We start from the raw sequence: 14,871 nt of genomic DNA on the forward strand, positions 1-14,871 counted from the left end.
GATCAGTGGCAGAACCAGGTTTCCTACCTCCCCCTTCAGGGTCTTACTCACTCTGCCATTGCCACCTTGCCCGTAGTGAGTGATATTCTTGTGCTATACCATACTGCACCTTGACACCCAGACAACCATTACAAACATATCACAGCAGCTTTCTGCTCATGGTTAGTTGTGACAACTCTTAGAAATAACTTACCATAGCAGGCTTTGGAGCATCAGACTCTGGCTTTTCAACCCCTACATTTCCCATTGGAGTTATTGCAAAGGCCAAACAAAACAAAAAGCATATACAAATAAAAGGGTTTCAACAAACCAAACTGATTAGTGGTGATTACCTTTGGGTAAGGCTGTCATACGATTAGTTGGAGCAGACACGACAGCTGCAAGGTAAGAGAGTGGCTGTTAATGGAGTTAGTTTAGTGATTAAACGTGGCTTATCAAAGGGGCATGTAGTAAAAACAAGTTACAGAGACCAATTCCACCAGGATTTCCCTTCCAGTGTGGGACCTAGTGAGCATCGGTATTTATAGCCTGCTCCCCTAGAGACCCCAAAGGGCTCCCATAATCTCTAATCCATTTTGTGCTGGCTGCGCATGGGAGAAACAAATGAGTTAATTAGCTTAAACAAAATTGTGTTAAAAAATGGAAAAATCAAATTTAGCTGAGCAATTAGGGATGCAGGATTCTTATGGCATACTGAGTGTAGTAGGGCACTGTGAGGCCTGAGCCAGCAATACATTCAACATTGATTTAAACAGACACAGGCTCTTCAAGAGGTTTCTGGTAGTTGAGAACTAAAAGTAGATGAGCCTCCACATGGAGTTTAAAGTTTGAGAGTAGGTCTAACGGCCACAAACCCAGTTCCAGTCTATAAAACCCATTTCCCCTGTAGTTTAAATCCATTCCTCCCCCTGCCCAAAAGGGAGAGATTCATTACCACTTCCACCTGGAGCAAAGCCTGTAGGGACAGGACATGTTTCCTCTCTCTCCCACAATAGCTTAGCATCTAAATAAGGGGCCTGATTTTCAAAGGTCATGAGCAGCCTGAATTCTTATTGACTTCAATTGGAACGGCAGACCTCTTATTTGGGTGCCTAAGCGTAGGCACCCATGTTTGAACATCGTTGGCTCCATATAAGAATTGCTTTCTTTCCCCCTCAGCTCCTTTCAGCTCAGTCTTTCTGTATTTAATTTTGTGGGGAAAAAGAACTGGGTGGCCTTCTTTATGACAGCCAAAGTAACACCGAAGGCCCCAAATCAGGCCCTCTGACAGAGGCTCGATATACTGACTGCCCTTATAAAAGGCAGTACAGGCCAGGGCCTGAACAAGACTAAGCTGTACAATTCCCTGCCAAATTCGGTCAAGGGTTATGATCAGAGGAGGGAGGGGGAGGGAGCAATGCAGAAGGCCTCAGCAACATAATAACCGCTTGTTTATGAAATATAATAATCGCTTACATGAAGAAATTGCTTCTAGTAAAGGCCAACTTCTCCTGTAGTTCCAGCTAACTGCCAAACTAGCCAATCATATATCTTCTTTGGGCATCCTTGTGATCAACCCCTATGCCCTTAGCCGTAAAACCCGGGAAAATAATATGTATCTTGACGAGAAAAACATCCCAATTGGTGCCAAGTACCACCCATAGCGGAAAACCACCCAGAAACCCCCCACCCACTACGCACCCAATTCTCATGAAATGATTAGGAAGGTATCGGGAAAAGGGGACAGACCCCAACTCTTATTACTCGCAAATGACGTATTATTTGTACTATGCTTGCGGTCTGAAGGAATAAAAGCAGCCTGCGTGCCGTGCTAGGTGTGGTAGTTTTCGGACTGCTACCCCAACGCGTTGGTATGTATTGCAATAAACTGGCCTCAGGCTTGAGTCTGTGAACTAAAATCAATGCATGGGTAGCTTTTTCCACGACAATTTCAACTTGGCTTATTCTCCTTATGTATTCTGTCTTTTCCTCGCTACTCCTTTATTTTCAGTATCTGCTGAACTGGAAGGTTCAATTGCAACATTAGAGCAGGTTTGAAATGAGGCTGCACGTATTCACTGAGCCCCATTAAGACACTGGTGGAGAAACGAACCATTTTTATTACGCTACTTTGCTTAAGAAGCTCACAGCAAACCTACGTAAAACCACCAACAGCTATGACAATAAGGGCTTGACCTACAAACCTATTAGATTACGTTAAATGTTAAACATTTTTTAAATTTCGCGGTGTCTGATTATGCATTACCCAAGTTTGGCTGTGAGAACATGACACTAAAAATCAGTCTGTACTAACAAACCAATGCCTTTAGTTCTACTACTTTGTTTTCCACGAGGCTCCAATCTCCGGGTTAGTAGTAAATTCAGGTGGAAGAACGGTTACCTAGCACGGTGAGGAATGCTTTGGCAGAGTCTTTGTCCAGTTCAGTACTGGCTACACACGTATAATCTCCTTGATCTTTTTCAGCCACGCCATAGATTATCAAACCGTCATCTTCCTTCTTCATCCTGGGAAGGATACAATTGATAACAAAAACATAGTGTTGAAGGCTTTCGTCCTAACCTATGTGAATAGACTCATAGACTTTAAGGTCAGAAGGGACCATTATGATCATCTGGTCTGACCCCCTGCATGTTGCAGGCCACAAAGCCGTCCTTACCCTTTCCCTTGACTTGAATAGTTCCATTGGATTCCATAGGACTACTTGCATGAGTAAGTCTAGCTGAGTTTGACTCATGTTTTACATTTTTCAGGGCAGGGATGTACTTTTCATTCTGTTTGTTGTTTTTTGTATATTTTGTCCAGGGCAGATGCATAATTGATCTAACCGGGTATTCATACTGAACTTATTCCCACGGCAACAGCGTCTCTACAGTGGTGTGTAGCTACACATACTAAGTAGATGAAATAATCATAGCAGGCCAGGAGATGAAATCAGATTCTTCTCTGGGAACAAAGTTGTGACCAGGGAACAGTCTGAGTCCCCATGATCAAAAGCTCATTTCCTTTTCTCCAGATGGGAGACAGAGATTGGGAAAGGGGAATTGCAATTGTACTGTCACAGTAGGTCAAAGCAGACAAATATTAATTCTGAAATAATCTGTAGTTATTAAACCAAGATGCTTTATTGCGATTCTTTAAAAAAAAAAACCCACTGATTTCCATCTTTTTTATATTGAAACCTGAGATCAAAGAGTCTTGTGTAACTAGCTAGTCACTTTCCATTTGAAGTAACTAACACCACAAAAGTGTAGTACCACTCAGTGTTGAATCATAGGGACACTGGTTATTCTATGCATACTCTCCCTCTCCTGGTTGAATGGGGGAAATGCCGTCTGGGCTGTGAAACCAGACAAAGTGTTTATATGCACTGGCTCTTGAAACGAGCATCCTATAAAGACAGAGCGAAGAGTAGTGCTATCTTGGGAGACAGAAGGCACATGTAACTACAGACATACAGTCATATGGCAGTGCACAGACCTGTTTCCAATGTACAGAGGCGTATCATCTTTCAGCCAGGTGACTGTGAGTTTCAGCGTAGAGTCATGTTTTATACGGCAGTCTAATCGAACCAGGGAGCCCCTCTTTACAATCAGATCTTCTGGCCCTCTCACGATCCTAGTTGGGTCTGCAAAGAATCACATGATGTCACTTGTAGGCATATAACAGTAGGGTCTATAGCTCGGTACTCAAACCAAAGATTGGAAAAGGGGAGACATAGTGTGACTTGTAAAAGTCAGGCATAGGTGGACATGTGTCAAATGCCACAAGCCATCCAGCTGGCCACACTCAGTTGTCTCCGATACATACGAGTACCTGCTTATAAGCTGGGTAATTTAGTATTACTCCACCTATCTTACACTCAGCAACGCATCCTACCTTTAATACACACGGACATTATCTAAAACAGTATTTTTGAGTCAAAGGGCATTTCACTAGGAAAGCGAAGCCCCAACAGAAACTGTTCGCTTTACTCAAACATTTTATTGCTGCTTGAACTGTGACCTTGCCACTACTGCTGTGCACCTTTTATGTGTTTCAATGTGCCTGATATTTATCTCATGCTCTAGGCGGTTCATGTTTAAAAAAACAAAATAAAGTCCTCAGACCATCATTCAGATCTTCAAGTATCCAACCACATAATTCTGTGATATTAAACTACACCATACTCCAGCTGCTAAGATCTGCTGCTTTGCCAATAGACTATGGAAGTGTGTAACAAAAGAATTGGTAAAGGAAAAATAAATCCTTTATGCTGTGATTTTCAATGAAGGCCGAGGGAGTTAGGCACCAGTCACCACTGAATTCTTTTAGGCTTCTTTGAAAATCAGTCTTGCATTTAATGGAAACTAAATGTGTTGGGCTCCCAGTTATACTTGTATGACTTCACTGGACTCAATGGGGATTACATGGCTGTAAGGTAGAGCAGAGTTTGGTTTATGTCGTTTTACAGAAAAGTCATATTTTTAGTAAGAAATGCACATCTGTGAAGAAAAGAGTGAGTGAGTTATTTTTAAGCCAGTGTTTAGAGCGCTTGAATGAAAAAGCCAAGATTACTTTATCTCTCTATTGTAGTGTGTGTATATATGTAATATCTATATAGTAGCACTGCAGGGAGCAAGAAGTGTTTTACTGTCTCTGTTCCCACTTCCTTTGTCTTAAAAACACGCATTTTCCCCAACTGACACAAAACTAAATACAGCCCAAATTGTCCAGGTGCCCAATATAGTGCCCTGGTGTGTAACAGCTCTGTTATCACAGACTGCTGTTTCCAGCACAACCTGACCTGGAAAGGTTGTGTACACGGGCCTCCTTGAAAAGCAGGATGTGCAAATGCCAGTAACTATTCAGGTACAAATATTTTTATGTCTTAATGCAACAGGTTATGATCTTGAACCCTGTGGGAGACAACTGTCCTTTAGCCAAACAGTTTATATTTCAAACAGTATCTGACTGCCGACTGAGATGCTGCATTCCATATTCTTTATGAAAATATGCTCATGATATGAATATGAATCTTTATGCAAGATGGGTCTTGTAAGATATCATTGGAAAGGTTATAATTTACTAAATGTGATTATCCAATTTGTATGTCTGTATCGTTTCTGTATCTGAAGTTAGGAATATTGACTATGTATCTATATTTCAACTATGCTACTTTGGGTGACACCCACTGCTAACACTTCAGGTACAACAATGGAAAAGCCAGACAGGGCTGATGGCCCAACAGTGAGGACAATGGACTGTGAAAAGGCTTGTCTTTCCTGCAGGACGCTCCATTCTGCCAGTGACTCATGGACACTGTGATGCTACAGAGTCAGGTGACCTGGTCACCTGATACTAAACTTCATCTTGGACTGCTGAATTTTCCCACTGGAAGGTGGGGGAATCAAACAAAGGATTCCTGCCTTATGGAAATCCTATATAAGGTGTAGGAGGAAAACAATCAAAGTCTTCAGTTCTTTTCTGCTCCACCTCCCTGTGCAAAGAGATACCTGGAAACAAAAGGACTGGAACTGGGGAGTCGGGAGAGAAGAACTGCTTGACCCAGGCTGGAAAGGTATCTGGTCTGTGAAGGAAACTACCTAAGACAATATCTAGAGTGAGGAATTACATTTTGTAACCTGTTTCTTAAGTATATTGAGCTTAGCTTGTGTACTTTGTTTTATTTGGTCAGTAATCTGCTTTGTTCGGTCATCTCTTTTATTCACTTTAAATTAATCTTTTTGTGGTTAATAAACTTCTTTCTTGTTTATAATATAACCATGTTTATGTAATTTCTAAAGGGGGGAAGTGGGGGCAAGAAGTTGTGCATATCCTCTTCCACATTGAGAGAGGCGGCAAATTTCATAAAACCTTTGGGTTTGTACCTCTTAAAGAGAGTGAGCACCAGAGTGTTGGGGCAAGCCCTTAAGGCTGAATCTTTCCAGAGCGGATCTGTCTCTCTCTGTGCACCTGGGTGCGGCCTGCCTATGTGCAGAGGCTTGTGAGTCTAGCCCACCAAGGGCAGGTAAAGGGGACCCAGGCTGGCAGAATAGGCTGACTCAGTGGCATCCCGGCAGATCAGGTAACACCCCAAAGGGCCCAAATCCATTACACCGACCACTGAGTCAAGGCACTGAGATCTACACTCCATTATCTGCACAGTAATAATTTCACCCACTTTTATGCACTCAAGCCACTCATTGGTCACGTGTTTTCAAAAGGGGCCTGTACTCAGCTGATAAGTTTGTGCTGATGCACAGTGACTTGTGCTGCACAGCACTGGATTTAGCCAGCTAACTACCCGACTTGTGGGTGTAAACTATTGCACGTGTAAAATTATGGGTGCTTGTGAGGAGAAGGCCCTGTACGTGCAACGCTTTGACAGCACTGTGTCTTACCTTTGATCTCCAAACGAACCTGGTTCTCTGCTTTACCCAGAATGTTGGTGGCGACGCAGGTGTAGATTCCCTGGTCTTCCTTCCGAGCCATGTTTATTTCCAAGCTCCCATTTTCATGCCTCTGGTAGTTCTCTCCATCCAGGGCGCTTCCCTGACCATTCTTAAACCTCACAACAATACAAGAAACTATTGTAAGAGGAAGCAGCAGCAGCAGGAAGTGGCTCATTTAAAGTCCATTGCAATCAGCAGTTCTGAGTGTTGGAATCCTTACCAGCGCAAAGTGGGGATCGGGGAGCCAAAGAACGGGCAGTCAAGGCGGGTCCTGTTGTACTGAATCACTTTGATCAGCTGGTTCCGTGGGGCAAGAATCCGGGGAGGCACATCTTAAACAACAAAGAACATAGTGTTTTTTTAAAATCCTGTGTGCTGGAACCACACCATCTCCCCACCTCTCCTCTCTAGTCATGGGACTCCCTCTTTTTCTTGCACCTCAAGTTCAAGTTCCTTCTTCAAGGCTTTGCAAAGCTCCCGTATTTCCTCCTATCCCCTCCCTTCACTTTTACCCTCCCACTGTTCTCTCAGTCTCTTACTACCTTCTATTTCTGGCCTTCCTATCAATACGAGCCCTGATGCTTGGCCTTCCTGCCAACACCAGCATCCTTAACAATCTTAAGCCACTACAGTTGCAATCTATCATGACTTAAATTAGCCAGAGATTTGGGGAACGTTGTTCTATGGGAGATGGTGATTTCACCCATGAATTCAGAGATTACTGTTTTCTTATGGACACTTCTAGGCTGGGCAGTTAAGGAACTCCTGTGTTCACAGTAAAGACCTTCCCAATCCACCTCCATAACACAGATATCAGCAGACCCTCTGTAGCATTAGATAGTTACCCAGAACGCTGACGAAGGCATTAGCCAGAAGGTAGCCATGTTCGTTGGAAGCGTTACATTGGTACACGGCACTGCTGCCAATCTGGGTATCCCGAAATACAATGGTGTCTCCGGCCACTTCCCGACTTGGGTTGGGAGGAGCAGCTTCAGAACAAACAGAAGGAGGAAGAGAGAGCTCTTTGGTTTGCTATTAAACTTTACTTGGGTGAAAGGCTCCAAATCCCATTAACCCCCCTCCCCGAGACATCCAAAACCCTCACCCCGCTTACAATGGGTCATCCTACTGAACATATCCAAGAGAGCAAGCTGAGGATGGAGTAAAGCTTTTCAGAGTGCCAGCATGGGAGTCTGTGAAGTCCTCTGCTTATCTACAGACCAAGATCAGTAGGGGCTATGGCAGGTATCTGGCCTGGCATGCTGCCAATAGTGCTCGTGTTCAGACACTGGCCCCTATGGCACAGACACTCTAACCGGAGCACAAAGCAGGGTGGTAATGCCTGGAAAATGTTGAGTTCAGCACTGAGGAGGATTTAGAGAGTCAATTTCAGTCTCAACCTGCTCCTCTCTGCCATCCAGTCTGTAGTGAGTGATTAGTGATGGTAGGAGAATGAAAATTATTATTTGTGGTAATCATATGGGCCATGGATTAGGGTCTTTTATGTGACCTAAACCTTATTTACCTGACAGATGAGAAGGTTACTCACCTTGTGCAGTAACTGAGGTTCGAGATGCTTGTCCCTCTGGGTGCTCCACTATCCTCCCTCCTCCCCTCTACTTCAGAGTTTCACACCGATTCTCTGGGGTAGAGAAGGAACTGGGGGACGTTGGCTGTGCACCACTACGTAACCGCTCGGAGCGGCGTGAGATGGCTACGGCGCACATGCGGCCCAACCGGGCACTGCTCCTACAAATTTCCGATTACAAGCGCAGGACCCCAAGACACCTAAAGTGGAGCACCCACAGGGACACTCCTCGAAGAATTAACAGTTAGATGACCTTTCTCTCTACTTTATCTGAAGTGACCAAAAGAGTTTAGCAGGATTAGTTCCAGGGCCATTTTCGGTTTCTTTTTAGAAGGGTCTTGTTGAAATGCGATTGCTCCAAAATTCATAACCATGCATCTAAAGCCAATGAGCATTACAGAAGGATTCTGATGCAGAAGCAAATGTTACATTAAGCTAGGCATTGATAAGATTCTTCAATGATTCCATGACAAATTACTTTTAGTGAGGGAAATTTAAAAAAAAAAATCCATTGTTTTAGGAACTAATCCTAAAATACCAAGAGCTAGACATTACATAACACACAGATATCCAGTCATTTAGTTGCCTGAACTCTCACACCTATACACACATTTAATTTTAAATTAAGACTTCTCTGTTCAACACAAATATTGGATTTATCCTTGTTAGTCTTGGTTTGTCCAGTCCAATGTGAATTTCATTCTAATCCTCATTTTAGTATTCCATCTCCTCATGAATGGAGGGGAGTGTATCTCGATGGGACTGAAGGGTAACGGGAGAGCTACCAGCTTGATGGACACCTGCCTGCACTCTTCTTGGCTCTCACCATTGCTACTGGTGATTTTTAAACACACCAAAAACTTTTATTTTTTGTTTTAAAGTGACCTTTGGTGTCCCAGTTGTAACACTGCCATAACTAGATCTTCCACTCATGGAAAGGATGATGGAAGACACCATAAGGAAGGCATGTGTGCTTGGGACATCTCAAATAACTACGATCTTGAAAACACCCTTAGCATGGCTCATGCTTATTATTTTTCCACCCTGAAAAGAGAAGCCATTTATATGAAATTCCTCATGTTTTGGTGCGTGATTCTATGATGAACACAATTCAATCCCTGCTAGGGAGTCCCAAAGCCATGAGCTTGCTTACATTCTATGGGCTCTCCGTTCACCAGCCACTGGATTGTAGGCTTCGGGTTCCCGTTGGCTCGACACACGAGTCTACCATCCTCAGCGGGGGCCAAAATAAGGTTCTGTGGTTCGTCCAACCAGTAAGGGGCCGCTTTAATGACAGAAATATGTATACAGACAAGTTATACATGCATTGCGGTTACCTCCGCTGAATTCCTCTCCATTAATTAGTTGTTGAAGCTGACCCCATTGAAAAAGTTCCCCACCAGACGCCACTTGTGGGAAATGGACCCTTCACCAATGCGGAAGTGATGTCGCTGTAAGTCAAGTCCTATATTTTAGCCGCTAGAAAACAGATAGGCATTGGCTATGCTGAGTATTGAAGAGTAAAATCTTTACAGTTGATCTTTGCCTAACATTCCTAGCCAATCCTAACCCTGGAGTGGCAGCCTCCCCACCGTAGGCCTAGAGGCCTACATTTGTCTGCTGTCTGCCAGAACAAGGATGTCCGACTGCCCTGAGCCCCTAGACTGTTGGGGGGCTCCGCCCTGCCGAATGGCCTGAGCCTATAAACTCTTGGTTGCTCTGCCCTGCCTGCAGTCAGAACGCTGGATTACCTGCCACTTGGCCTTGCCTAGTGTACCAGGGCCTCAGAGACTGCCAATCTCCCAACAATCTTGGCCTAGGGAGAGACCTGAGCACAAGGGGGCATGGCCTTCCTCTGAGATTGATGGGGAGGGATGGCCATGCACTCCTACATGAGCTAAAAAAGCAGCGATAGAATTTTTTCTACTATGTGATGTAAATTAATGTAGCTCTATTTAAAAAAAAAAAAAAATCCACTGAGCTATGCTGATTTACACCAACTGAGGACCTGGATCAGGAGATCAGGGCTGGTCAAGATGCAAATGTGCATGGGTATAGGCAAACATCCAGCTTAGTTCATCCCATTAGCATAGGTCTGAGCAAACACGAGCAGTCCCCTCTCACCCTCTGCATGGCTCTGGAATTCTAATGGCTCAAGTAGTTCAAATGGTAGGATAAAATGACGTACCCTTCACTCTCACTGAGATAGTGTGGCGGATGCTGCCCATTTTGTTGGACGCTAAGCAGAAGTATTCCCCAGAGTCTTCCTCAGAGACGTTGGTGATGCGAAGGGCCTTGTTAAAATTTTCCAACTTGGTTTTGTCTGTTGGGAGCTCTCCTCCTTTCTTGTGCCACATGATATCTGGTGCTGGTCTAAGGAGGGGAGGACAGATTAGGGGTCATATCTGAGGGGAAGGCTCATGAAGCCATGTACTGTACAGGAAACAAACAGATTACTCCAAATTCAGAACCACTTAAAGCAGTCCCCTTAGTTTTCATCCTCCCAATGGTTTGCACAGATGACTCACTCTCCTTCCTTCCTGACTTACACCAGGATCTTGATCAAGGATCTGACCTTCACTAACACCACTAGGAGTGAATTTCGGACTCATGGATGCTACTCAATCTTTTCTGCATAGTTTTAGCTGGTGCACACTCCTGTAGCCAGAGCTGGCCAGTTGGGCGCTCACAAGGACTGCAATGGGGCCTGTTTCCCTATATTTGGTAGGACGCTATATCATGTGCCACTACATCCCCAACATGGACAAACAAAAGGAAACTGATCCAACCCAGAGAAAATAGTAACACAGCGTCACCAGCTTCCACTTTTGTGATGCATCTTTCCACCCCTTGCCCATAGTACATTTGCAGTTACCTGCCCTTCCACTGGGGAGCAAGGCACTGTGGACTCGATCCAACTTCCACCGAAGTTAATAGTAAAATTCCCAGTGATTTCAAGGGTGGAGCATCAGGGACTGTACAATTTGCTTACTATTCAGAGCAGAGCAGATAAGGAGATGCCAGAAACCATTCCCCCTCCCTCCCCGCGGCAAGTGGTACGTACACTCCTGAAGCAATGCACTCGAGTAAGAGGTCGACCCCTCTCAGCACTATCTGGTTGCTTGAGGTCCCGTAGGGATACATGAAGCTGGGGGTCGTTTCCATAACCCCTCGGGCTGAAATCAGCAGAAAAGAAAAAACAGACCACTTTTAAAATCTCCTCCTCCATGTTGTTTCTACCAACAACACACAGAGCTGCCTGAGTTGAGAGAAGCGATATAGCAACAGGGGTAGAATGTATCTGTAGCATCACAAATGCACATGGTACTTTACTAAGAGAGGAAGGCACGTTCTCTGCCTGGAAGAGCCAATCTAAGACCGGAAAGACATGACAAGGTGGACAGCTCTTTGGAGAGGTGAGGAGGTTTTTAAAGGAGGGATCTGAAAAAGAGAACATGTTTGATAGGCAGGAAATGGGAGAAGGTGCAAAGCTGAGAGTGGGAGGAAGACAGAGAAGGACAGTAAGGAGAAAGGAATTGCTGGGGGGAGAAGAGAGAGGAGAGCAGGCAATTGTGGGAGGAGTGTATAATACAAGGCCCTGAAGATGAGCACAAGGTGCTTGAATTTGATGCAGTGCCAAACGCTAATTCTACGGCATGACAGTGCCCTTCGCACCGGCCTATAAATTAGCTTGCCCCAGCCACGTAATTACTTTTGAGGGGTGGGTGAACGACCTTCAGTTATCATGGCAAAGGGCAAACAGGCAGATTGCATGTCCAGTTAGTTGGTTTTCATGACCATCTTGCAGGACTGTAGTAGGTCATCAGACCATCGTCCCAATAAAGCTGGTTCTACTCGGACTCATGTGGCCGCATCAATGTCCCACATCAAGCTGAACGACCCCTTTCTGGGCTCCCACAATAGAACCATAAAACTTCCCTTCTGAAATATCAGTGTTATGGGACCAGTTACCGCACAAGGGTTTGCCAACACTGAGCTCAGAAGGATTTATGTTCAATTAATAAAGTGCTCCATCTCAAAGCATCTAGAGGGAAATCCGGTGATGAATTTTAAGCAATGTTAGTTATGAAATACAATCCATGCCAAACCAAATTAAGGCCAGATTTGGCATTCAGGCCTTGATCCGGCAAAGCACTTAAGAAAATGTGTAACTTTAGCACCATTGCATACTCACATGTTTAAGTGCACTGCTGGATGAGCACCTCAGTTATCCCAGTGCAAGACCTTACTGTGGTCTATTGGCCGTATAAGTATAAATTAGGGGCAGAATTTGGCCCTTAATTTCTTTCTTTGATATGGTTAACAAAGGAAAAAGTTGTTAAAGGAAATTATGTGGACAGAGTATACGATATCTCATCTGTACTTGGGCATCTGACATGGTTCCACGTACCATTTCAATAAGGAGACCAGAGATATGAGACTTACACGGAATCACTATATGAAAAGGTACAAAACTGGCTAAAACAAAAGTGCAGCTCAGAAACAAGATTAACAATTTAGGGTTAGTTTAGGAAGAGCTATTGAGTTGTATTCTACTAGTGTGTGTTCTGGGTCTGCTCATTGGGAATTTTGCCTGCATAAGGATTGTAGGATTTGACCCAGTCCTCAATAGGTTTTTGATGCAGTAGATGAGTACACTACTCAATTTTGTAGATTAATTGGAGCACACAAACAATTTGGTGGATGGAATTAGAAGAGCAGAATCTTGGAAGGAAATGGCTGAAATCAAATGAGATATTAAAATAACGAAAGACAAAGTGCTTCATGTAGGATATAGTAATCCAACACACAAATGGAGGCATTTACTGTACTGGCCAGGCGGTAGTACCACACAAGAGGATGTGGGTATTAGCATGAAAATAAGTTGGAGTGACAGTGTTGTCTAGGCCTGTAATAAGGATAAAGTGATTATTCTGCTCTATTTGGTAACTTTTAGGCCTAAAATGGGTATTGTGCTTTAAAAAACAAAATGAAACGGAAATGCTCAGAGGACAGTGACAAAAACTACAAACAATCAGAAAAGGCAACCTAAGAGGAAAGTTTAAGAGAACTAGGGAAAGGTTAGAGAGAAGGCAACTGAGAAGAGACATGACCACTGTCTACAGATACTTAAAGGTCTCTCCGTCAAGACAACTGTAGTTTTTAACTTACAACCAAAAGGACATAAGATGCAATGGGCTTAGAACAGCAGTAGTGAAAATGGAGTTATACTTTAGGAAGTGGAACAAAATGGCCAAGGGTAGGTGATGGATTGTCAACAATGGGAGACATTCAAGGCTAGAGGAGATATTGATTTAGAAAGGGATAATGGGCCCAACTGTGCTATGATGGATGAGTAGGGGTGGAAATAGCTGGCCCCCTCTGACCCAAAAGACTCTTTAGCTTAATAACTAGTACCCATCAGAAATACAGCTCAAGTCAGTTATGCCCAGTGTGTGCCCATGAGAGCAAGAGGGGGAATTCTGTGGTACCCGTAGGATCACACATATCTGAGGAGCATCCTATCTAACAGGCTAGTAACCTTTTGTTTTTGTTTGTTTCTTAAAGGGAGGGGCTGGGATGAGAAGGGAAAACAATTTGTGGAGTTCACTCCATTAAGACATCAGGAAAGGTTTGTGATCAGGCCCCTCAAAAGAAAAGCTCTCTGCAGCCCAAACCACAGATTCACAATTGACTCTGAGTCTACCACACCACAGCTGTGCACACACATCACATGACTTTTAAAATACAAAATGATTAATGGTCAACAAGTGCTGGTGAGAACGTTAGTCAATTATTCGGTTAATGGATTACCACCATGTACAAGTCTTGACCCTTACCTTGATGATAGGGTACATTTACCAATGCAGTAGACAGATATTTAACTTCTTTCCTACCACTTGATAAGCTCCCTTTCCTAGGGAAGGCAGCCCTACAATACCAACCCAACACTAGTGTATGAAGGCTAGATTGCAAACACACAGTGGCTGGTGTTATGAAGGCAATACTTGTCTACAGCTACCACACTATGGTAACAGCACTTCTGCAGGTATTTCCTATTTTATGCACAGAGATGCAGGAAATACATCCTCTTCGATTCTACTCCATAGGCAAATGTCATTTTAATGGCAACCACTGTATGGCACATGTCTGAACAGGCTGCACATCTCACTTCAATAACAATTTTGCTTCTTCAGGAGCCAGGGAAGGGATCAGTCAGGGAAAAGAAGCAGTACCAGCAATTTTACCAGCCATATATTAATGATGACAATTAAAAATAAAGGAAGGGAAATTAGTATCCTGTTCCAGTTCTTTTAAAGCACCCTACAAACATACTGGGTACCTCATAATAAAGGTTCTATCTTAGTACATACTACTGATAAACATTTGCCATTTAACATTAGGAAGCAGCAGAAATCATTCCAGGCAGACATAAAATTCCAATTCCAGCTTTGTGACAATGACAGACAGAAAATGTCACGCTGCTAGAAAAGTCTCAGTCCATTTCTCTGGTTGGAACATGGAAACAAATAAATTAATTGGAAGTGGATTTTTATACCTGCTCTGCTGATCATACACCCCTGTTATTGCCACCATTATTTGTCTATATAAAAGAAACCTTATGCAGGTGTGATCAGGATAGTTTAAAACATCCACTTAACTCCAGTGCCTGCAGCCCTGAGCACTGAAGTGCTAATCAAAGGCATTTTTGTTTTTTCCATATATTACAGATTTTAAAATTGGGAAACAGCTTACAGAACATTTAATTTCTACTAAGAACCTCGAAAGAGGAGTTATATGCGTATTCAGACATTGTATTCATTTGCTTTCTGTACAGTGAGCCACCTTTA

General features: G+C 43.5%; 1 protein-coding gene across 34 annotated transcripts in view; it reads right to left on the reverse strand.

Moving 5' to 3' along the window:
* Positions 1 to 14,871, reverse strand: part of NFASC (neurofascin) — a 187,997-nt gene that overhangs the window by 65,404 nt on the left and 107,722 nt on the right. For 27 of the 34 annotated variants that reach the window (XM_034767198.1, XM_034767200.1, XM_034767196.1 and 24 more), the window contains 9 exons: positions 11,085 to 11,196; positions 10,209 to 10,393; positions 9,174 to 9,305; positions 7,278 to 7,421; positions 6,653 to 6,764; positions 6,382 to 6,548; positions 3,479 to 3,626; positions 2,381 to 2,505; positions 333 to 377 (listed from right to left, as the gene is read on the reverse strand). In XM_034767198.1, the coding sequence (XP_034623089.1) occupies positions 333 to 377; positions 2,381 to 2,505; positions 3,479 to 3,626; positions 6,382 to 6,548; positions 6,653 to 6,764; positions 7,278 to 7,421; positions 9,174 to 9,305; positions 10,209 to 10,393; positions 11,085 to 11,196 (1,170 nt within the window). The remainder of the gene's footprint in view (positions 1 to 332; positions 378 to 2,380; positions 2,506 to 3,478; positions 3,627 to 6,381; positions 6,549 to 6,652; positions 6,765 to 7,277; positions 7,422 to 9,173; positions 9,306 to 10,208; positions 10,394 to 11,084; positions 11,197 to 14,871) is intronic. The other 7 variants (XM_034767206.1, XM_034767204.1, XM_034767223.1 and 4 more) reach the window with 1 other exon arrangement.

This window comes from Trachemys scripta, chromosome 4 (assembly GCF_013100865.1).
Source record: "Trachemys scripta elegans isolate TJP31775 chromosome 4, CAS_Tse_1.0, whole genome shotgun sequence".
In the NCBI taxonomy this organism is placed as follows: Eukaryota; Metazoa; Chordata; order Testudines; family Emydidae; genus Trachemys; species Trachemys scripta.